Source organism: Natrix helvetica, assembly GCF_964273705.1.
Source record: "Natrix helvetica genome assembly, chromosome: 15".
NCBI classification, from domain to species: domain Eukaryota; kingdom Metazoa; phylum Chordata; class Lepidosauria; order Squamata; family Natricidae; genus Natrix; species Natrix helvetica.
In genome coordinates, this window is record NC_138565.1 from 8,610,076 (window position 1) to 8,634,342 (window position 24,267).

At 44.1% G+C, this 24,267-nt stretch overlaps 3 protein-coding genes across 3 annotated transcripts in view; 1 reads left to right on the forward strand and 2 right to left on the reverse strand.

The window, feature by feature from the left end:
• The window catches only part of LOC309399629 (uncharacterized protein), a 234,878-nt gene that overhangs the window by 24,053 nt on the left and 186,558 nt on the right, over window positions 1-24,267 (reverse strand). The gene's annotated exons all lie outside the window — the stretch shown is intronic.
• LOC309399341 (uncharacterized protein) lies at window positions 5,814-7,307 on the forward strand (the record flags this gene model as incomplete). The annotated part of the gene is made up of 3 exons (XM_081967077.1): window positions 5,814-5,821; window positions 6,086-6,220; window positions 6,442-7,307. The coding sequence occupies exon 3, from the start codon at window positions 6,561-6,563 to the stop codon at window positions 7,305-7,307; it is 747 nt and encodes a 248-aa protein (XP_081823203.1). The 5' UTR covers window positions 5,814-5,821; window positions 6,086-6,220; window positions 6,442-6,560.
• Window positions 7,356-23,678, reverse strand: LOC309399342 (uncharacterized protein; the record flags this gene model as incomplete). The annotated part of the gene is made up of 6 exons (XM_081967078.1): window positions 23,496-23,678; window positions 22,993-23,347; window positions 22,449-22,773; window positions 8,623-8,822; window positions 7,782-7,903; window positions 7,356-7,685 (listed from the first exon to the last, which is right to left on the reverse strand). Exons 1-6 carry the CDS (start codon window positions 23,499-23,501, stop codon window positions 7,356-7,358), a joined length of 1,338 nt encoding a protein of 445 aa, XP_081823204.1. The 5' UTR covers window positions 23,502-23,678.

Below are 24,267 nucleotides of genomic sequence, written 5' to 3' on the forward strand. Positions count from 1 at the left end.
CAACGTTAAAAAGGTCCGAATGCAATGATTGACAACATTTTTGGAGGCTTCCCCCCTTTGCAAGGTAGCCATAATAAAGCCTGAATAGGTATCCACTGAAACATGGATATATTTCCAAGGGGCAAAGGAGGAATATTGAGTCACATCCATTTGCCATGTCTCACAGGCCGAGGTACCCCTAGGGTTTACGCCCTGTGGGATAGCAGCAGCCTGGAGACTACAGGTCGGGCATTGTTGAATAATTGCAGTGGCTTCTTGATGTGTGATGCCAAATTGCTTGACAAATGCTTTTTTGTTCTGATGAAAATAGTCATGGCTTTCCCCAGCCGTCAAGGTTAACAGACAGACTGGTGAAGCATGCTTACAGGCTTCATCTGCAATGTGGTTCCCTTCAGAAAGGAAGCCAGGTAAGTTTTGATGACTTCTGATATGTGCCACAAACAGATGATGGGCGCGGAGGTGTAATAAATCCTGGAGCTGTAAAAAAAAGCTTCATTAATGGGGCAGGGATGGAAGGAGAAATATATGCATCATAGATGCAAGACACCAAATGAAAAACATATAAACTGTCAGTAATGATGTTAAGAGGTTGGTTCGGGAATACTGACAGAGCCAGATTAAAAGCGGACAGCTCCGCCTGCTGGGCAGAGGGCTGTAAGGAAGTTTGGCGAGTCTGCCATTGGTTAGCAGAATCTTGCCATGCACAAGCGCCCACTGATTTTGAGCCATCAGTGAACACAGTAAGAGCCTCCTTGATAGGAGAAGAAGCGACAGGGGTAGTAAAGAGAATAGGAACAGTCTTAAGGACTTGAATTCTTGGATCTGGAGGGAGATGGCAGGAGACATTGCCATTCCAGTCCTCCAGAGCACTTTGCAAAGCATCTGAAGATTGAAACAAAGATTCCCACTGGCTTAATTTAAAAGGTACATAAAGGGAACAAAACTCTATTCCCATCAGTGCCTTAGTGCGGCGCCTCCCCTTTTCAATAAGAAGAGCCATTTGTAGGGCTTTGGTAGTAATAGAAGCCCTAGGGGTGTGAGCCAAATGTAACCATTCTAAAATGTAAAGTTTAGGTTTTGAGATTAAACATGTAAAAAGCAAATTTTCCATATATGTCCCCAAGTAATTAAAGGAATCGGTGTTTTGTCTGGTAAAAATATACCAGAGGGAGAGGCAAACTTGTTTTTTGTTGAAAATGCCTCTGATAAGTGGTCAAATTAGAAAGTGAAAAAATTCAATTGATTGAAAGTAAATAAACAAGGATTGGGTTTGTTTTTGCATGGCTGGGAGGCCGAGGCATTTTTCCTCTTTTGATTTATTCAGGGCATGTTAGTGAGTCTAATTAGCTCGCTCCGCAATTCCCTGGCCATGAGAACCGCAGGGCAAGCCAATTGTGTGTGTGTTGGACCACTTGTCACAAAGGTCTGCAAAGGCAGTACAGATGTAAACAGGGCCATTGTCTGTTTTCAGTTCAATTGGGTGTCCCAACATTGCAAAGGTACAAATACAGTGGTTGATCACACCCCTTTGCGGGGTGCCATAATAAATCCTGAATAAATATCCATGGAAATATTTCCATGGGGCAAAGAAAAGGTATTGAATCATTCATATGCCAGAGTTCACAAGTCCTCACATACACAAGTCCTCACATATTCATAGCTATGACTTTCTGAAAAAACATATCTCTAACTTTCTGAAAAAACATATCTCTGACTTTCTGAAAAAACATATCTCTAACTTTCTTTCACTTACTGAAATCAACTGAAATGACCAGTTGCTGTACAAAATGCACATTGATTCGGTTCCAAAATGACCTCATCAACTGCCAAGCTTCAACTGTCCTTATCAACTTGCTTTTTTCCTCTCTTTTGTTTCTGCAACATCTCCAATACCTTCCAATCAACAAAGCACATATTGTTCTTTTTCCCACGTCCATCCTGACTTCCAATTTAGGTCAGATGCCTTTTACAACATTCTCTTCCCATCTATATACAAAGTAACTTTTTTCTGGCTCCAATATCTGATCTAAATGTCCGTGTGAAACTGATCTGGATTCTAGCAAAAATGTTACTCATTCTTTCTGACTGCATTTTGTATTGTTTAGGTCATCTCTGTTAAAATTCTAAAAGGGACAGCAACCAGTGCTACTAACAAACAATTAAACAAACAGACGTGACATACAAAGTGCGCGCAAACATAAAAACATAAAAGAGAAAAAACACAGCTTCAAAAATCAAACAAATAATTAAGATAGTTTGAGTATACTCTGAAATATGCAGGCATCAGATATCACCCTCAACCCCGCCTTTCTGAGGCTCGCAGGGAGAGGAGAAAAAAAAATGGTGAAAAGAACACAGCCCCCCCCCTCCTGCCTTCTCACCAAAGGCAAAGAGGGGGGTGAGAGGAAAGGAAAAAATGTTTTGTTAAAACGACAGGCTCTTTTAACACAACACGCTCTGCTTTTTCAGCCAACGTACCTTACATTTCAAGCATCCAATACTAACTACATACACACCCATTCACACCTATAATTACATTTCTTTTACCACATTAATTTTACACACTATCATTATAGATGCAAAAAACGGTAAGTCAAAGGAAATAAAATGCACAGCGGAGGAGGATTGCAAAAGCAAAAGTCAGGAAAGGGGGAGCGAGAGTTGTATCTTTTTTCCAAGGCAATGTACAATCCATAGACACATAAATCATTTTATACTAGGGTTTTGATCCCTGATGAAAGAGAGGGCGAGATGTTACAGACATGCCCCTCCTTGGATTTTTACACTCCCTTGTAAAATAACACTTTCCTTGAGGTTTGCTGCCTTGTAATAAAGCAGCCACTAACAAATTAGTTTTATGAGAAGATTTATTTATTTATTTATTTTATTGAACTTATTAGTCGCCCCCTCTCCCCACAGGGACTCGGGGCGACGTACAGAGCAATAATCAAGATAGCACCATATATCGTACAGAGGAGGTAAAAATAAGTCCATAAATAAACATACTTACAAAATTTAAAACCCCAAAAATATTAAACTCTAAAAACTTTAAAAAGCAAAATTTCCCGTTATAAAATGACCTGGGGTGGCAAGATTGTAACGTTATGCCAGGCCGGCTTGACAAAACAGGTAGGTCTTCAACTTCATACGGAAGGAGCGAAGGTCGGTTGTTGTCCAGATGTCTGGGGGGAGGTCATTCCAAAGGGTAGGGCCCACCACAGAGAAGGCCCTACTCCTGGGCATCGCCCTCTGGCACTCTCTAGAGGACGGCACCCGGAGTAGCCCCTCTCTGTGTGAGCGAATGGGTCGCAGGGATGTATGGGGCAGGACGCGATCTTATGTTCTTATGTCCTGACACACTTTAATCATATCTACCAAATATATTTTAAAAGGTAAATCAAATTCTTTTGTGATATCACTGGCAGGACTTTCCCATTATTTTTAAAATCAGCCAATTGTTTTAGTTTATTAGTGAGTTTGCCATGATTAAGACAGAAGGCCAATTAATTCCTTGTTTTTCAAATGGGGAAGTGTTTTTCCCCCATTAGAAGAGATTTTAAGGCAGGAGGCAGTTAACTCTCTCATTGCCTTTAGGTGCGAGACCAGATACTGAGAGAGTTTTCCACCTATACGTGTTTCAGGCAGGGTGAAGTGCACATGCTTGTAGATTCTTTTAAAACATGCAGTTCAATGTTGGTATGGACAGGGGGGCCGGGGACGCCCGGCACAAAGGTAAAAGGATAGGCGACAGGGAGATTGGAGGAGTCAAGGGAAAAGGAATGAGAATGGAGAAGGGAGGAACGTGACCGCCCTGGGAGGGAGAGGGGAGGCAAGAGGCAGAAGAAGGAGAAGGGGGAGGAGGGGGGTAATCGGGAGCCGTAGGTGAAGGATAGGGAAGGGGAGAATCAACATTTACAGGAACATACAAAGAGTGTTTTTCAGAGGAGGAAACAGAAGGGGTGTGTGTGTGGGAGAAGGCAGATTTAGAAAGAGGATAGACATTGATGTCATTAATCTTTTGGATACATTTAGTACTCTTCACAGGAGCGAAAAGTTTCTCTCGGTGATGAGCAGAAACTTTAGAGCCCGAGGAGCCCATGACTTACGTGTGCACAGTGGCGCGTCCGGCCGGGTAAGTTCACAGGTGTGAAGGAGAGCACACCGCTAGACAACGATCGTGCCCACGAAGACGCCAAGACAGGACTGGACGAGTGTGAATGCATGACAGTAGTTTGGTTCAGGCTTTTGCTGAGGCTGTAACGCAAGTAGGCCGTAAGAATGTGACCTTTAACATATATAGTGCTTGCATAGAATGAGAATGTGACCTTTTAACAGAGTGCTTGCACAGGATATTGGCCGACCACAGTATCTGAATAACCGTTTATATAGCTTAAAATATCGCTTGCATAGGATGTTGGTTAACCGCAGATATTTGACTGTTTGACTGTTATATGGCAGATGTTAGCCCACCTTTTGCTGTGACGCAGTTGTTATTTGCTTCTTGTGGAAAATTACTGAAATATATTTTCTTGTATATGTCCACTCCCCCGCCCTTGCAAATCTATGCAATAAAAGGGTCTGTGCAGAACATGTCAGGAGGAATGTAACTTACACCCTCCAGGCATTCTGTGCCTGCCCACCTCGAGCTAACTCTTTGTGTAGTGTCTTAATTTGCAGCCTTCGTCCACGTGTGGACCCTCCAAATTCCCGGTGAGGACCGGGGTTCGTTCTCCCACCCAAGGGAGAACCCTGAAGGCCCAGACAGGCGAATCCGGACTCGAGTGTGTCGCACACCTTGCAGCGACAGACGAGCCCCCAGATGTCGCTGCAAGGTTTGCGACACACTCGAGTCCGGATTCGCCTGTCTGGGTCTTCAGGGTTCTCCCTTGGGTGGGAGAACGAGCCCCGATCCTCACCGGGAATTTGGAGGGTCCACGCGTGGACGAAATGCCGCAATTCAAGACATCACACAAAGAGTTTGCTCGAGGGAGGCAAGCACAGAATGCTCGGAGGGTGTAATGCTACATTCCTCCTGACGTGTCCTGCACAAACCCCTTTATTGCATAGTTTTACAAAGGCTGGGAGATAGGCACATACAAGAAAAGTACACTCAGTAATTTCCCACAAATAACAAGAAAACAGTTATCAAATAATGTAACAAGAATGCAGTTATAGTTAAATGTTGCAGTTAGCCAACATCCTATGCATGCATTTTTAAAGGTCATTTTCTCACGGCCTACTTGCGTTTCAGCTTCAGCAAAGCCTGAACCAATCTACTATTACTGTTATACACTCACACTCTTTCTTTCTTTTCTTCCTTCTTTCTTTCTTTCCTTCTTTCTTTCTTCCTTCCTCCCTCCCTTCCTCCCTACCTCCCTTCCTACTTCCTTCCTTCCTTCCTGCCTACCTACCTTCCTACCTTCCTTCTTCTCCCTCTCCTCTTCCCTCTACCTCTACTCAAATATCAATTTTAAATAGTGATAGGGTGTAGTAAACTCTATATATTGATTAGTTCGTGTGTTATATAGGAACAGCTGTCATAGGGATAATGGAATAATGTGAGAGACTTATCGGTTTATCACTGTATATATATATGTGTGTGTGTGTGTGTGTGTGTGTATGTCACATTTATAATACTCCTAACTTTTTATTAATCTAATAATCTATTTTGATAACAATTAAGCATTCAGAGGAGCGACAGAAGTTCCCAGATGCAGGTAGGGCGCCGGACTGCGGGAAGTCGCCGGCTGAGAGGCTCTGCGGACAGGAGAGCCCTGGGAGGGAGGCCCGTGACAGGCGGGGGCCTTGGACTCCCCTGCGGGTAAGGGGGCGCAGCCGTGACCCACCTCTTTCTCTCCGCTGCAGGAGGACGGAGGAGCCCGGCGGGGGAAGGAAGGAAGAGCCGCTGAGGAGTTGGAGGAGAGCGGGCTCCGGAGAACAGCCCTGCCCGGTCCTGACGCAGCTTCCCCAGGAGGCGGCAGGGAAAGGCCGGGAGGCTCCGGGGTTGCAGGAGGGATGAGCGTCGAAGTTTCCCCGATGCAAATGACACGATCTGGCAGGAAAAGCGCTTTCTTCCCTACTTCAGAAATCGGACCAGGAGAGCTGCAGGGGGCGGTGCCAGGAGAGGAAAAGGCGGAGCTTGGCCATAAATGGGATGGAGGCCGGTCTGGCCTTCAATTTCGGATACAGAGAAGCGACCGAGAAAGAAATTCTATTAAGGGTAAGCATGTGGCCTGAGGCAGGTAGGGCGCAAGGGAGTTGCCGAGAGGTTCCTCCTGAGAAGGGAGACCTGTGAGCAGGGAGAGGTCAGGCTCCTGAGCGTTGGTCTCCTGGGTGAGGGGGACCCTGACAGGGAGGCCCGTGGGAGGCGGAGGCTTCGGCCTGGGCTTTTCCTGCGAGGAAGGGGATGCAGTCATGACCGCCTCTCTCTCTCCCCTACAGGAGGATGGAAAAGCCCGGCTGGGAAAGGAAAGAAGCGCTTCCTGACAGCAGGAGATCCCTGCGTGGCTTCCCCGGGAGAAGGCAGAGAAAGGTCGGGTGGCTCCGGCGGTGCAGGAGGGATGAGCCCAGGGGGACCCCGGAAAAGGCAGCTGCCTGGAGGGCGATGGGGGAAGCAGGACATGTGCAGAGACACCGAGACGGTCCTGGAGGGCGGAGGGTCCTTCGGAAGACCCCGGAATCCCCACAGGATCCAGGAGGAAGAAGAGAAATATCTTCAAAGACACCTAAAGGTCCACACGGGAGAGAAACCTCATAAATGTCTAGAGTGTGGAAAGAGCTTCAGCCAAAGGGGCAACCTTTATATACATCAAAGAATCCACACAGGAGAAAAACCTCATAAATGCATGGAGTGTGAAAAGAGCTTCAGTCAGAGGAGCCACCTTTATAACCATCAAAGGATCCACACAGGAGAGAAACCTCATAAATGCCTGGAGTGTGGAAAGAGCTTCAGTGAGCGGAGCAACCTTTATAAACATCAAAGGATCCACACAGGAGAAAAACCTCATAAATGCCTGGAGTGTGGAAAGAGCTTCAGTGAGCGGAGCAGCCTCTATAAACACCAAAGGATCCACAGAGGAGAAAAACTTCATAAATGCCTGGAGTGTGGAAAGAGCTTCAGTCAGAGGAGCAGCCTCTATAAACATCAAAGGATCCACACAGGAGAGAAACCTCATAAATGTCTGGAGTGTGGAAAGAGCTTCAGTCAGAGGAACCACCTTTATCAACACCAAAGGATCCACAGAGGAGAAAAACCTCATAAATGCCTGGAGTGTGGAAAGAGCTTCAGTGAGCGGAGCAGCCTTTAGAAACATCAAAGGATCCACACAGGAGACCCTCCGAGGGGGTGAAAGGCCTCAAGCCTTGCTGTACATGCTCTGATCTACCGACACCTCTTTCAGGCCCCGATCTACCGCATACTCTTTCAGGCCCCGATCTGCCAGCGGCTCTTGCAGGCCCCGGTCTACCGCATGCTCATGTATGTCCCAATCCACAGCATTCTCGTTCAGTCCCCGATCTACCGGCAGCTTCCTTCCAGGCCCCGATCTACCAGCAGACCTTGCAGGCCCCGATCTACCAGCAGACCTTCCACGCTCTTGCAAGTCCCGGTCCACCGTATGCTCGTTCAGGCCCCGATCTACCAGCAGGTCTTGCAGGCCCCGATCCACCAGCAGCTCGGCCAGGCTCTTGCAGGTCCCGGTCTACCCCATGCTCTTGCCGGTCCCGGTCTACCGCATGCTCAGTCCCCAATCTAACGGCAACCCTTCCAGGTCCCGATCTACCTGCAGCTCTTGCAGGCCCCGATCTACCTGGAGCTCTTGCAGTCCCCGATCTTCCGCAGGCTCTTTCAGCCCCAGATCCACCGGCAGCTCTTTCAGGCTCCAAATAAAATCGTAAAATTTTGCTACTTGTCATTTTTTGTAGGAGTTGGATCCCTACTTTAGTTTTTCCCCAGAACTCCCACTTACTTTTCTCCCTCGTGACTTTCTCCAGTCCCCCTTCTTTCTTTCTTTCTTTCTTTCTTTCTTTCTTTCTTTCTTTCTTTCTTTCTTTCTTTCTTTCTCTTTCTTTCTTTCTTTTTCTTTCTTTCTTTCTTTCTTTCTTTCCTTCCTTCCTTCCTTCTTTCTTTCTTTCCGGGTTTGCCCCCCCCGCAAAGAGTGGGCTAACTCATAATGAAGACAACACACAGGTTTCTTGATTACACGAGTGGCCCAGAACATTATCTGAACCCCCCTTTTATTAAGAGCGTATAAGGAAATAAAAGCATCCTAATTTATTATTGGTTAAAATACAGTGTTATGCCTAATATGGTTATTTTTAGCTATACCTGCTTAAGCGCTTTTACCACGTGTTTCCTATGCAGCTAGTAACTTCCTCAGTTTGAAAGTTCCTGTTAAGATCTAAGCATTGCTATTGTCATTGCAAACACAGCTTTCTAATTTGGGCCCTCCCAGTGGGCATCCATCTCAACCCGCATTTACTACTCAATTTATTCCAGTCCCAAATTCCATATATGTGTTCCAATCAGGAAAAGTGATCTGCACATATACCATGGCGACCTTGTTCCCACATCTCCTCTGTTTTTGTTTTATTAGAAGCGATCCTCTTGTTCAGAGTCACTACCTGAAATGCAAGGATGTTTGAAGGAAGAGATGTTGCCAGAGGCTTGGTCAGTGGTGTCTTTGTTCTCGTCCTCACTGTCTAAGGTGAGGGGAACTTTTGCAGACACCTCATCTTCCTGAGGCAGGAGTTGATAGGAGCCATGAGTGTGTAGCAACGCATAAACTCGTGCTGTTACCCTTTTTTCAGCTAATAATGACAAACTATTGGAGATAGTACGAACAAAGATTGGCAAAACACAGGGTAATATTATGCAGCCTAAAGCAATCATTCCAATAAGCGCAACTACAGTTTGCAAACCAGGCAATTTTGGCCACCATCCACTAAAGGCATCAGAGAGGTCCATCTCTTTCAATTATCTGGCCTGGCTCAATCCTAATTTTCTTATTCCTCCTAACTGTTTTTTAATTGTCTTTTAAACGTTAAATTTTAATTGCATATTGGGTTCTTACAATTGGGGTATTTTAATGCTGATTTTAATTGTCTATATGATGTAATTGGTTACCTCCTCCGTGTCCGTGTCCGTGTATGTGTATGCGTGTTTTGTATGTATGTATGTCTATGTGTTTTATATTTCTTCCATGTTTTATATGCTCCATTGTACGCCGCCCCGAGTCCTACTTGGAAAGGGAGCGGCTAATAAATTCAATTTATTTATTATTATTATTATCCCCTTCCATGTTTGCACAGGATTGTTGGAGACCATGGTTCCTCAGGGCAGGTGCCAGGCAGTGGAAGGATTTTTGTGCAGGGTTTGTAATGTCCGAGAGCTTCCTTGTGGCAGAATTATTCCGTTTGATGCACAATTCCGCAGGAAATGAGATAAAAAGTGTCACTGAGTAAGTTTTGTTCATAGTGTGATGGTTTGTAAAGTCATCTTCTTACAAAGGGCTAGAAAAGGAGCTATTATCAGGAGAGGGATATCCCTGCAGTTGTCTATACAAAGCATAAACCTGACCCTGGGCCAACGTGAGAGGTGGTTTTGGAATTAAACATGTAGAAAGCAAATTTTTCATATATACACTTCAGACAAACAAAAGGCATCAGTTTGTGTGATGTATGCAAGCTGTACATATAAGTCTTGTTTCATGTGTTGTTCAAGTGAATGTCTGGGTGATATGACAGCTGCTGATGCCAAAGTACAGTTATTATCAAGCAAACACAAAAATTGCAGCACACAAATTCTCGGGTGCGCTTTGGTGGTTAAATTCTTCACATCTCCCCATGTCACTGGATGACTGGCATGACAGAATCGGGTTGGTGTAGAGTCACCGTTGCCATCTCTGGGATAGGAGCCAGGGGTTGGTGGCACGACATCTTTGGCTGGACCCTGTAGATGTAAACACAGCATCCTAGCCCCACCCCCAAGTAATTAAAGTAATCGGTCCTAACCATGTTTTGTCTGGTAATTGGTGTAAATATACCAGATGAAGAGGCAAACTTGTTTTTTGTTGAAAATGCTTCTGATAAGCGGTCGAATTAGAAATTGAAAAATTCAATTGATTCAAAGTAAATTAAACAAGGGTTGAGTTTTGTTTTGCAGGGCTGGGAGGCCGAGGCATTTTTCCTTTTGATTTATTCAGGGCATGTTTGTGAGTCTAATTAGCTCGCTCTGCAATTCCCTGGCCATGAGAACCACAGGGCAAGCCAATTTTGTGTGTGTTAGACCACTTGTCACAAAAGTCTGCAAAGGCAGTACTGATGTTGAGTTTGTTTCCAGTTCAATTGGGCGTCCCAACGTTGCAAAGGTACGAATGTAGTGGTTGATCATGAAACCAAAATAAGTGTCAATGGAAACATGTAGATATTTCCACGGGGCAAATGAAGCATATTGGGTGACATCCATTTGCCAGATCTGTCAGGATTCAGTGCCCCTGGGATTTACTCCCATAGGCACTGAATGTGCTTGATGACTGCATGTGGGGCATTGTTGAATGATTGCAGCCGCTTCTGTTGAAGAGAGATCAAATTGTTTCATAAATGCCTTTGAAAAGGCTGATGGCTTCTGATGTGAGAAACATGAAAGGAGTGTTGTCTTTTTGAAATAAGAGTTTGTAGGGAAAGAAAAAGGACAGCAAGGTAGGTTCAATAGAAGGAGAGAGATATTTTTTGCTTAAAGGGTTGAAAGGAGAGTTCCAGAGGAAAGGTGCAGTTTTTGGTTTGGAGCTTCTTTGTAGATTGTTCCTGTTTGCACCGCCCCCAAGGGCGCGGCACTAAACCTTGAAATGACCAGGTTTCCCACAATTTAAACAATTTCCGGTAGGGCGGGAAGAAGCAGATGAAGAAGAAGCAGGAAACGCGCCATTTTGTTGCAACGCAGCAGCAAGAGCCCCCATCTTGTGGTCAGTTGTACCCACGATGCGACAAGCCTGAAGGAAATCAGCTAAAGTAACCCCGGGACGATTTGCTATAGGTTGAAGAACCTTTTGACAATCCCTATTACCATTTTCATAAGCCAATTTCAGAGAAAGTTCATCTCGGGCATCCTCATTTTTCGTCCTCAAAAACATATCTCTGACTTCCTCTCACTTATCTGAAATCCTCTCTTCCAATGACCAGTTACTGTACAAAATGCACATTGATTTGGAACCAAAACAACCTCCAACTGCCAAAGCTAACATCTCCATTTCAGCACCAATATCTGATTGTCCTTCCAAATTTCCTTCTAAACTGAGCTGGATTCAAACAAAAATGTTACTCACTCTCTCTGACTACATATTGTAATTTCTAAGTCATATCTGTAAGAATTCCTAATAGGGCAGCAACTAGCGCTGCCGACAGACAAACAAACAACAGACCAACAAACAATTAAACAAACAAACGGGACATCTGTTAAACATACAAAGTGCGCGCAAACATAAAAACATAAAAGAGAAAAAAAACAGCTTCAAAAATAAAACAATCTAAATAAGGTAATTTGAGTCAATACTCTGAAATATTATGAGAATATCAAACTTTTCAGAAGGCAAAGTTGCATTCCTGAGCCAAGATAGTAAACCTGCAAATGCAGGCATCTAATATCACCCTTTACCCCGCCTTTCTCAGGCTGAGACGTCAGGGAGAGAAAAGAAAAAAAAATGGTGAAAAGAACACAGCCCCCCCCCCTCCTGCCTTCTCACCAGAGAAAAAGAGGGGGGTGAGAGGAAAGGAAAAAATTTGTTTTTTTAAAACGACCGGCTCCCTTTTCTGGGAAGACAGGGAGAAAAAATAGAGACACATAAATCATTTTGTACTAGGGTTTTGATCCCTGATGAAAGAGAGGGCGAGATGTTACAGACATGCCCCTCCTTGGATTTTTACACTCTCTTTTAAAATAACACTTTTCTTGAGGTTTGCTGTAATAAAGCAGTTACTATGAGCGCAAGCCATTGCAGAATCGTACAGGGGAGGTATTGCTTCTGCAGGCACCTGATTATCAAATTTATAATGAATCATTCCATGACTACGCGCCACGTAGTCAAAATTAGGACTGGGGCTCTAAGAGCCGCATGGAAATATTCCCCCAATTTTGTCCAAGTCGAATTTTTATGGACACTGTTTCCAAATTTAAGACAGAAGGCCAATTAACTCCTTTTTTGTCAAACGAGGGAGATATTTCCCTCCATTTGAGGCAATTTTAGTGGAGGATTCGGTTGATTCTCTCAACTCTTGCAAATGTACAAACTTGCCCATGAGAGAATCTTCCGTCTATACTTACGAGAAACCGGTCGTGTTTCAGACAGGTCGGAAGGCCAGCCTCTTCCAGGCGAGTAGGTACAGACGGTCCGAGACTGATTCTGAAGAATCACGTCGGGGTCACCAGTTGCGGGTTTTGCCTTCCCACAAAGAGTGGACCACTCATAATGAAGACAACACACAAGGTTTCTTGATACACGAGTGGCCCAGAACGTTATCTGAAGCCTGCTTTTATTAAGAGCCGATAAGGAAATAAAAGCATCCTAATTTATTATTGGTTAAAATACAGCGTTATGCCTAATATGGTTATTTTTAGCTATACCTGCTTAAGCGCTTTTACCACGTGTTTCCTATGCAGCTAGTAACTTCCTCAGTTTGAAAGTTCCTGTTAAGATCTAAGCATTGCTATTGTCATTGCAAACACAGCTTTCTAATTTGGGCCCTCCCAGTGGGCATCCATCTCAACCCGCATTTACTACTCAATTTATTCCAGTCCCAAATTCCATATATGTGTTCCAATCAGGAAAACTGATCTGCACATATACCATGGGGACCTTGTTCCCACATTTCTTTCCTTCTTTCTTTCTTTCTTCCTCCCTTCCTCCCTCCTCCCTCCCTCCCTTCCTACTTCCTTCCTTCCTTCCTGCCTACCTTCCTCCTTCTCCCTCTCCTCTTCCCTCTACCTCTACTCAAATATCAATTTTAAATAGTGATAGGGTGTAGTAAACTCTATATATTGATTAGTTCGTGTGTTATATAGGAACAGCTGTCATAGGGATAATGTGATAATGTGAGAGACTCTTCGGTTTATCACTGTATATATATATGTGTGTGTGTGTGTGTGTATGTCACATTTATAATACTCCTAACTTTCTATTAATCTAATAATCTATTTTGATAACTCTAAGGGTAGAATGTTTATAGTTATTGCTTATATTATCCTAGATTAATCAGTACTAGTGCCAATAATATCGAAATTAGCTGAGAAGGGAACTTCTGACATATGTCTTGAAACACCTTGAGGACCTCACTGGGCTCAGGTCTTTAGTGCAAAACGAGAACATTCAAATGCCAAATCTGCAGACCCTTCAGCCCTCGCCTGCCTGGATGCCCCTACAGACCTCCCCCCACCTTGTCTATGGAGGGATGCCGGATGGGGGGAAAGGCACAGCCAGAAGAGCCCTCAACCTCCTGAATGCAGGGGAGGAGGCGGATGGGGAGAAGACAAGACCCCAAAGATCAAAGGGAGCTCCTTGCCTCACCTCCACACAGGAGTAGGGATTTGCACCCTCTGTCTGGTTGAAGGAAGGTGGACGCCGTTTTGGCTGATGAATAGAAAGCAAAGTAATGGGGGACTTTCACTATCCAGCCAACGGCGGAGTCCCTAGTCTCTGCACCTAGTGGGAGATCAAACAGGTCCCTAATGAGTCTTATTCATTGAAAACATTCTTATAACTGCCCACCTTTCCGTCAGCTCTGTGCAGCTCACAAAAAGCAGTTTTAAAAACTTCACAACACATTAAAACACAAAACATTGAAAATAAAAACCAACAAACTAAAGACTGGCGTCAATCCATGCCAACTTCTCATTGTCTGATCTCCCAGCGTCTGGGGAAAAGCCAGGTGTTTAAGGCTAAAAGGGTGGAGGCCATTTGAGAATATGACTAGTACCTCGCAAAGCTTTGTTGGCTTTAGAGGGTCCCTTTACCGATTTCTGCTGGAAGACAAAGGGACCATTGAGAGAATCCAATTGACAGGAGTTTCAGATATCTGGGGCTGGTCTTGCATGTAGCGATCACTGGCCTGGATTGAAGCTAGGCCCAAGTACAAGATAAGTTTCGTTTTTCTATAAGTTTCTATTCCTGAACATTTACAAGATTTCCTGTAAATCATGAAGAAGCTGTGTGTAGTATCATGTTTCTGTATACGTGATAGTAGTTATCTATGCTTATGCTTGACTCTGACCAATAGAATGCTATTCCTTTGTGTATCTGTAAGCTTCCTAATAAAAGGGGTCGGACGGAGCAATCTGTGTGCACCCCACCTCGAGGACTTCATGGTGTCGAGTTGTTCTTGAGCCAGGTGCCCCCGTGCAAATAGCACGCACCCTCGCGAGGGTCCCCAGAGAAGCAAGCCTCCCCCCGGTCCTTGCAGGTGGCAAGGACCCCCTCACCAGTGCAGCTACGCAACTGGTGACCCCGACGTGATTCCTGTCTAGGTCTGCGTCGCCTTCACCCCCCGTCTTACGCACCTGGCAAAGGCTTGATCATCGTAAGTATGGGCTCATCACTTTTCAAAGTTTCGTCAGTACAGGGACGAACTTTTCACCTTGGTGGAGAAGAAAAATTGCTTGCAAAAAATTAACGGCACCACTATCTATCCTCTTTCTAAAGTTTCTTTAAGTAAATTTTTCTAGTACTTAGAAAAACAATGTCCGGCTTATCTGGAAAAGGCTCCATAAAAATGTCTATGTGGAAGATTGGGATTTATTTCCACAAGACACAAAGAGCCCCTGCAAAAGTGTTATCTATCAAGTAAAAATTCTTTCTCCAAAATTATTTTCAATTGGCCTCTCAACTCTTCATGGAGATGTTAATTTTTCAGCTCATCCATGGTTAGAGAAACAATTAGCAAAAGAGGAGGGGAATAAACATATGTTTTCTGCCTCTCCACCTAAATTTATTCCACAAGATCATGAAATAATTAGTTTAAAGGATTGCTTTTTTCTATTCTTCCTTGCCCTGCTTCGCAAGAAAAGTCTGACTTTGTGTGTCTGCCTCTTACCTCCCCCCACCTCCTCCTCTTCGGGATGTCCACATTCTTTTCTTTTGAAATGTTCCCTCCCCCCCCCACCTCCTCCCTTTTTTGAAAGAGCCTGTATCGGTTTAATATATTGCAGGAAAACAACAGAGATAATTTTGAGGCTCAAATGCAATTGTTGGTGAAATTAGCAAAGGGAAATGTTACGTTTGAATGCTGGAGAGCAATTATTGGTTTTGATGATTATAACCCAATTGGCTTTTAAAAATAAAACATGATTTTTTATTGGAAGGAGCGCAGAGAAGGGTAACGAAGGTGATTGATGTGAGGTTGCAGGAACTGGATATGTTTAGCTTGAGAGAAAGAAGGAGTAAGGGTCAAGGAGAGAGATGGCTTGGAGCTGGGGAGAGATTTCCTAACAGTTAGAGCAGTTGGTCAGTGGAACGGCTTGTTTCCAGGGGTTGTAAATGCCCCAACATTGAAGATCTTTGAGAGGATGTTGGATGGTTATTTGTTTGAAACGGTATAGGGTTTCCTGCCTAGGCAGGGGGGTTGGACTGGAGGACCTTTAGGGTCCCTTCCAACTCTGTTATTGTATTGTATTGTATGAATTGCAGATTGTTCCAGTAAAGCATAACTGCATGAAATGTTATAAATTTTTTTGCTCCAAATTTTTTTTTGTTTAAATGAACACGGAGTTATTTTGCTAATTAATTTATGGCAGCTATTGGGGAATCTTTATTTGGGTTCGTCCGTCTGTGTTTGCCGCTACTTAAAGTTTTTTATTTGATTTTTTTTTTCGTGCCCTTGCTACAGCTGAAAAGATTAATGAGATCTTGAGCATTCCATTTGTGGTTTGCGTAACTTGTCAGCTAATTCTTTTGATGTTTTTTTTTAAAAGATAAAAAGGCTCCGTTTTAAAATGTTTTGCCATTATTATTATTTTTTAGGCAGTTGTGGACTTAATAACCTTGGGTTTGTTGTAGAAATTGAACTGATTTAATTAATATTATTTTTCCTATTCCAAAATTTGATTTTTAATTTTGTTTTAGAATAACTTTTTTTTAGTGTGCTTTAACTGACTATGTGGTCTGTATGACTTTCTTGCTTGTCTATTGTTTTCGATTCTCTGCTTTCATAAGACTGTTTTTTTGGATGGAGGGTGAAATTGCTTATAAGGACTCTCATGAAAGTTTCCTACCTTGCAATACTGTTGTTCTTGCAACACTAAAAATTGTCTGTTGCTATTTTAACTTTTCACATCTTTTTTTAACAAGCTTTTTAACTATATTTCTGATTTTCATTATGTGTGTCAATTTATTTTTAATTTTCTAGGTATTTTTTTAAACTATGCTTTTTTTTTCAGATTTATTTTTGATTATTTTTTTTATCAAAATGCCTGGGGACTGGCACAATTTTGTCATATGCCACTCAACCAGGCCAAACAAATTGTTTCATCTTGCCCCCAGTGTTTTGGGGCATCCCCCTCTGGGGACAAGGAAGTTAATTTTTATAATTTGGCCTTTAATCACTATGGCAAATAGATGTCACCTATGTTTCTTTTTTTTCGCTCTTTAAAACTAAATGTATTTATCTAGTCAGGGGGTTAGACTAGAAGACCTCCAAGGTCCCTTTTAACTCTACTATTGTATTATTATTGTATTATTTATTTTTTAATTTTTCGCCATATTTTCTTATTTTTTTTTCAGCCTTTATTGCCTTGGGCAAACTTTTCCTTTTAAAGACTGATAATGGCCTGGCCTATTTTTCATTGGCCTTTTTGTAATTTTGTATTAATTGGAACATTGTTTTAAATTTTTGGGGTTTTTTTCCTTACAATTCCACAGGTTAAGCCATTGTGGAACGTGTTACTTGGTCCTTTAAGGACTGTTTTTTCAAACAAATAAAAAAAGAGGGATTTTGGGTACCTAACAATTTGGTGTACCCCAATTTGGCTAATTTGGCATAGGTAACATAATAGATTTAAAAAGTTTGTTTGCCTCCCCCGCAAGGGGGACGAGGACATGCTGTGTTTGCTTCTACAGATCTTTGTGGATTCTAGTATATGACCAGTTCTCAAATCCAGTTCCAGAGATGACCAAGATGACTTTACAGACAGCACAGTGGCCAATACGATCTTGCCAAAACAGCTGTCCAGTGATATGAAAAACCAAAAACCACCAAAGCAGTGCTGAAACAACGACACGACAACTTATGTGCTGCCATTTTTGCCAAGTTCTTAGTCATCATTAGTCATTATTTGTTTATGTTTACTTGTTTTGTCATCTCACCAAAAAACTCATTTGAACAGTGACTACAATAAAAATCTATGGGTGCAACTAACATCACACACACTGACTTGAACTGTACATGAAACATTTGCTTTCTACGTTTGGATCCTGTTTGAATTTTGCCTGCAGTAATTCAACACTTCATTGGTTCGAATTATAAGACTATCTTTCATTGAGGATTAATTGCTTATGATCCTCCCTCTGATGCAATTGCTTTGTATATATTGATAGTAGCAGTTCCTGAAAATGTAACATGTGCTAAAGTAGTTAACTGTATATTTTTAAGTAATAAGCTTTATTGTCTCTTATTTCTTCCTCTTATTTTGCTCTTAATAACAGTCATGCCTTTCCTAATGCTGATCCGGAGTGTTGGATGTGCCTTTCTTCCCAACCACCATTTTATGAGGCCATTGGCTCACCTTTATCCTTTACTAATGCTACTTCAGATACCACCTGTCGCTGGAGTAACTCTTCTATTACTGTTTCTTCTATTATTGGTCAGGGTTGTTGTATAGGCTATGTTCCCTCTAATTATTTACAATATTGTATTAATGCCTCTACAGATTTATATCATCAATGTATGATTTATTTGCCTAAATCTCGGATGTCTTCTTCTGTCCAGTCATCTGGTATTCATGGGGGTTGGGTGCCTTTGTTTTCTTCCAACCCCACTGCTGATTTTTCAAATTATTTTACAGGATATTTTTTTATTCCCACCAATGGCTCCATTTGGGCTTGCTCTACAGGAGCCACTGCCTGTGTCCAAGGAGACATTCTTCAACAACAACGCTCCTTTTGTATCCAGGTCCACTTGTTGCCTAAGATATCTGTTTTTTCCAACTCTCAATTTATTGATGTCATGGCCCCCTCTCACTATTTTTTGAAACTGCTTTTATACAGACAGCTCAGGTATTGTACTTGACTCTATGGCAGAATTGAGCAAACGCCTTAAAGAACGAGAAAGGGAAAGGCAAGCAACACATAGTTGGTATCAAGGTCTGTTTACTCTTTCCCCTTGGTTGACTATTTTGCTTTCTGCCATCATAGGCCCCGTAATATTCCTCCTTTTTGTTTGTACAATAGGACCATGTGTGCTGGGAAGACTGCTTAAATTCTTAAAGAATCGCTTACAAAATTTGGATGATGATGTTGCTGAAACACGTAAAACGGTTCAATTTCTTAGTCATGTGGTTAAACATTCAGGTGACGATGTCAAACAACCACTTTTAAATTTCCTTGATAATGAGAGCGACTTAGAGGGGGAACTAGATGCCAAAGAGGTGTTTGGTGAGAGCGGTAGGTTGGAACCGAAGGGTCTCAGCCTGCTACCTCAGACCTGCACTCTGGAGGCATCGAAAGCCCCTGGTTTTGAATTGCTTTAAGAAAATAAAAACAGAGGAAATGTAGCGATCACTGGCCTGGATTGAAGCTAGGCCCAAGTACAAGATAAGTTTCGTTTTTCTATAAGTTTCTATTCCTGAACATTTACAAGATTTCCTGTAAATCATATGACCATGAAGAAGCTGTGTGTAGTATGTTTCTGTATACGTGATAGTAGTTATCTATGCTTATGCTTGACTCTGACCAATAGAATGCTATTCCTTTGTGTATCTGTAAGCTTCCTAATAAAAGGGGTCGGACAGAGCAATCTGTGTGCACCCCACCTCGAGGACTTCATGGTGTCGAGTAGTTCTTGAGCCAGGTGCCCCCGTGCTGATGGCACGCACCCTCGCGAGGGTCCCCGGAGAAGCAAGCCTCCCCCCGGTCCTTGCAGGTGGCAAGGACCCCCTCACCAGTGCAGCTACGCACTTGCATAGTATCAATCTTTGGAAAACCCATATAATTGTATCAAACAATGGCAGGGAGAAGCACTTTCACACCCATAACAATGAAGGCCAAATTAGCTCTAGTTTCAGCCACGGCACACTTAATCCAATTAGGCACCAAATGAAATGATCATTTAAATACAATTTATTAGAGTATTGTAGCAAAGTGATTTCCCTCAATGAAAAGGAGGAATCCAGGACACAAAATTTTATACTCCATAAAGTAGAAAAAGTAGAAAACAAGAGTTGATTGCATGCAAGAAATCATCCTGTGCACTTACAGTTACATAAGAGACATGTACAGTAACATCCCATAATATTAATCAAAACCACTGAAATGAGCCTTGCATTAAAAGAACATTCACATGGGAAATGTCATCAAGAGTCACGTAAGTCTGTTGTGAAAAGGTACAATTTCAGTCGGTTGAATCGTGTACCAGGCACAATTGAAAAAATCCTTTATTATTCAGCTTGAGAAAGTCCCTTAATTGGCAGTTATTATTTACCCTTCTTAATATCTTCTTTACTCATTTGGAGTAAAGATAAAAAAATCCTCCTCTTGGAATTATTAACAGTATCATGAATATTACTATTCTGTTGCTTTTTTGTACACCGAGAGCTTGTGCACCCAAGGTGAATTCCTATTGTGTCTATTCACACTTGGCCAAATTAAATATACAATTCAATTCAATTCCTCAGATACAGTGTGATTGAAGGGCTTCTCACGCTCAGGCATGTTTATCATATTTTACCCACATGAGTTCTTTGGTGTTGATGGAGGCTACTACACTCAGTAAAGGTCTTTCCACGCTCAAGGCATTTATGCGGTTTTCCTCTAATGAATGGATTCTTTGATGCCTATTAAGGCTTCTCTTGTATCTAAAACTCTTTCCACATTCCAGGTATTCATATGGTTTCCCCCCTGAATGGATTATTTCATGTGTATAAAGGCTGCTGCTATGACTGAATCTCTTTCCACATTCCTTATAACGTTTTTCTCCCGAAAGGATCCTTTGATATCTTTCAAGATGGTCTTTCCTTTTGAAGGATTTTGCACATTCCGAGCACTGCTATTTCCTTTCTCCTGTGTGGATACTTAGATGCCTTTCAAGATCTCTGTTGTTGTTTTTTAAGGATTTTTCACATTCTGGGCATTTGTGCTTCCTTCCTCTCTTGTGGAGCCTTCGGGGGTTTCCTGGAGATTCCAAAGGACCTTCCGCCCTCCAGCTATTAATTCGCTTTCTCTCTCCAGTGGATCCTTTGATGTCTAAAAAGTCTGCTCCTCCAACTGAAGCTCTTTCCACACTCCAGGCACTTATGAGGTTTTTCTCCTGTGTGGATCCTTTGATGCATGTAAAGATTTCCCCTCCGATTAAAGCTCTTTCCACACTCCAGCCATTTATGAGGTGTTTCTCCTGTGTGGATCCTTTGATGCATGTAAAGATTTCCCCTCTGATTGAAGGTGTTTCTCCTGTGTGGATTGTTAGATGCCTTTGAAGATGTCCATTAGTTTTGAAAGATTTTTCATATTCTGGGCACTGATATTTATTTTCTCCCTCCTGAATCCTTTTGGGAAACCCAGGATCTTCCCAAGGATCCTAGGTCCTCCAGGCATATATTCGGTGTCTCTCTCCAGTGGATCCTTTGATGTCTATAAAGGCTGCTCCTCTGACTGAAGCTCTTTCCACACTCCAGGCATTTATGAGATTTTTCTCCTGTGTGGATCCTTTGATGTCTATAAAGGTTGTTCCTGTGACTGAAGCTCTTCCCACACTCCAGGCATTTATGGGGTTTCTCTCCTGAGTGGATACTCAGATGCATTTTAAGAACATTATTTCTTTTGAAGCTCTTTCCACATTTGAGGCATTGAAATTTCTTTCCTCCCTCCTGGATCCTTTGGGGATTCCCATGTCTTCCAAAGGACCCTCTGCTATCCAGGCATTTCTTCCCTTTCTCTCCCCAGTGGATCCTTTGATGTCTACACAGGGTGCTCCTCCAACTGAACCTCTTTCCACATTCCAGGCATTTATGTGTTTTTTCTCCCGAATGGATCCTTTGATGTGTATAAAGGTTGCCCCTCTGACTGAAGCTCTTTCCACACTCCAGGCATTTATGAGGTTTTTCTCCTGTGTGGCTCTTTTGATGCTTATAAAGGTTGCCCCTCTGACTGAAGCTCTTTCCACACTCCAGGCATTTATGAGGTTTTTCTCCTGTGTGGCTCCTTTGATGTGTATAAAGGTTGCCCCACTGACTGAAGCTCTTTCCACACTCCAGGCATTTATGAGGTTTCTCTCCTGTGTGGATCCTGTGATGTTTATAAAGGCTGGTCTTCTGACTGAAGCTCTTTCCACACTCCAGGCATTTATGAGGTTTCTCTCCTGTGTGGCTCCTTTGATGTGTATAAAGGTTGCCCCTCTGACTGAAGCTCTTTCCACACTCCAGGCATTTATGAGGTTTTTCTCCTGTGTGGATCCTTTGATGTTTATAAAGGCTGCTCCGCTCACTGAAGCTCTTTCCACATTCCAGGCATTTATGAGGTTTTTCCCCTGTGTGGATCCTTTGATGATTATAAAGGCTGCTCCGCTCACTGAAGCTCTTTCCACATTCCAGGCATTTATGAGGTTTTTCTCCTGTGTGGATCCTTTGATGTTTATAAAGGTTGCTCCGCTCACTGAAGCTCTTTCCACATTCCAGGCATTTATGAGGTTTTTCTCCTGTGTGGATCCTTTGATGTTTATAAAGGTTGCTCTGCTCACTGAAGCTCTTTCCACACTCCAGGCATTTGTGAGGTTTTTCTCCTGTGTGGATCCTTTGGTGTTGATGAAGGTGGTTCCTCTGACTGAAGCTCTTTCCACACTCCTGACATTTATGAGGTTTCTCTCCTGTGTGAATCCTTTGATGGTTATAAAGGTGGCTACTCTGACTGAAGCTCTTTTCACACTCCATGCATTTATGAGGTTTTTCTCCTGTGTGGATCCTTTGATGGTTATAAAGGTGGCTCCTCTGACTGAAGCTCTTTTCACACTCCATGCATTTATGAGGTTTTTCTCCTGTGTGGATCCTTTGATGGTTATAAAGGTGGCTCCTCTGACTGAAACTCTTTCCACACTCCATGCATTTATGAAGTTTTTCTCCTGTGTGGATTCTTTGATGTGTATAAAGGCTGCTGCTCTGACTGAAACTCTTTCCACACTCCATGCATTTATGAGGTTTTTCTCCTGTGTGGATCCTTTGATGTGTATAAAGGTTGCCCCTCTGGCTGAAGCTCTTTCCACACTCCAGACATTTATGAGGATTCTCTCCCGTGTGGACCTTTAGGTGTCTTTGAAGATATTTCTCTTCTTCCTCCTGGATCCTGTGGGGATTCCGGCGTCTTCCAAAGGACCCTCCGCCCTCCAGGACTGTCTCGGTGTCTCTGCACGTTTCCTGCTCCCTGCATCGCCCTCCAGGCAGCCGTCTTTTCCGGGGTCCTCCTGGGCTCATCCCTCCTGCACCGCCGGAGCCACCCGACCTTTCTCCGCCGTCTCCCGGGAAAGCCGCACAGGGATCTCCTGATGTCAGGCAGTGCTTCTTTCCTTTCCCAGCCGGGCTTTTCCGTCCTCCTGCAGGGGAGAGAGAGAGGCGGTCACGACTGAGCCCCCTTCCTCGCAGGAAAAGCCCAGGCCAAAGCCTCCGCCTCCCACGGGCTTCCCTCCCAGGGTCCACCTCACCCATCAGACCAACCCTCAGGAGCCCGACCTCTCCCTGCTCACGTCTCCCTTCTCCAGATGAACCTCTCGGCAAATCCCTTGTGCCCTACCTGCCTCAGGCCGCATGCTTACCCTTAATAGATTTTCTTTCTCCGTCGCTTCTCTGTATCCGAAATTGAGGACCAGACCGGCCTCCGTCCCGTTTTTGGCCACGCTCCGCCTCTTCCTCTCCTGGCACCGCCCCCTGCAGCTCTCTTGGTCCGATTGCAGAAGTCGGGAAGAAAGCGCTTTTCCAGTCAGATCGTGTCATTTGCATCGGGGAAACTTCTACGCTCATCCCTCCTGCAGCCCCGGAGCCTCCCGGCCATTCCCCGCCGCCTCCTGGGGAAGCTGCGTCGGGACCGGGAAGGGCTGTTCTCCGGAGCCCGCTCTCCTCCAACTCCTTGGCGACGCTTCCTTCCTTCCCCCGCCGGGCTCCTCCGTCCTCCTGCAGCGGAGAGAAAGAGGTGGGTCACGGCTGCGCCGCTTTACCCGCAGGGGAGGCCCCAGCGCCCGCCTGTCACGGGCCTCCCTCCCAGGGCTCTCCTGTCCGCAGAGCCTCTCAGCCGGCGACCCCCCGCAGTCCAGCGCCCTACCTGCATCCGGGAACTTCCGTCGCCTAACCCCAGACCTTCTTCCGTCGCTCCTCTGAGTGCGTAAATGTGGGTGGGGCCTCCTCCTCCTCCCCAGTCGCTCCCTCATGATTCACTGATTGCGTAACCTTGGAAGAAAACTTTCTCTTCGGGTCCGGTGCATATTTGCGTGCGGCGCCTTCTCCGCCATCCCATTGGCGGTTCCCGCTTTGTGACTCCGCCCCTCGCTCCTTACTGGAGTGGTGCCTTCGTCGCCTGTGCTCACCCCCCTCGCCCCCCCCCGCTTTGGCTCCGTCCCTCCGCTGCTGGCTCTTCCCATCCCCCCCATCCCCCCTCCGCAGCTCTTCCAGGGCGGCCTTTCCGCCCCATGCTGGTCCGTGTTGGAGGGGAGGGGGGGAATGGGGGTCGTTTGTCCTGCCCTTTCTCTGCCCCACCTCCCCCACCAAGCTCCCCACACTTTCTCCCCTCTCAGGCGCTCCCAGTTTGCTGTGGAACTGGCCATAATGGCTGCAAAAGTTGATGGAGTTAGCAGAGGCGGCTAAACGGACTGATTTTAGGACATAATTTTGTTTCTACTTGGAAACCACTTTTGGACTTTGGGCTTAAGGTGGGGGAAAAACTTTGATTTTGGGTTTTGTCAATTTGATTTGATGCTACAGAAACTATGTATTATATAAAAATAAAAAGTTGAATGCTATTTATTCTACTGCATTAAAGGAGTCGAGGAAATTAATCATTTCCCCTCTATCGGACTCTCTCCTCTCTTCCTCCACTA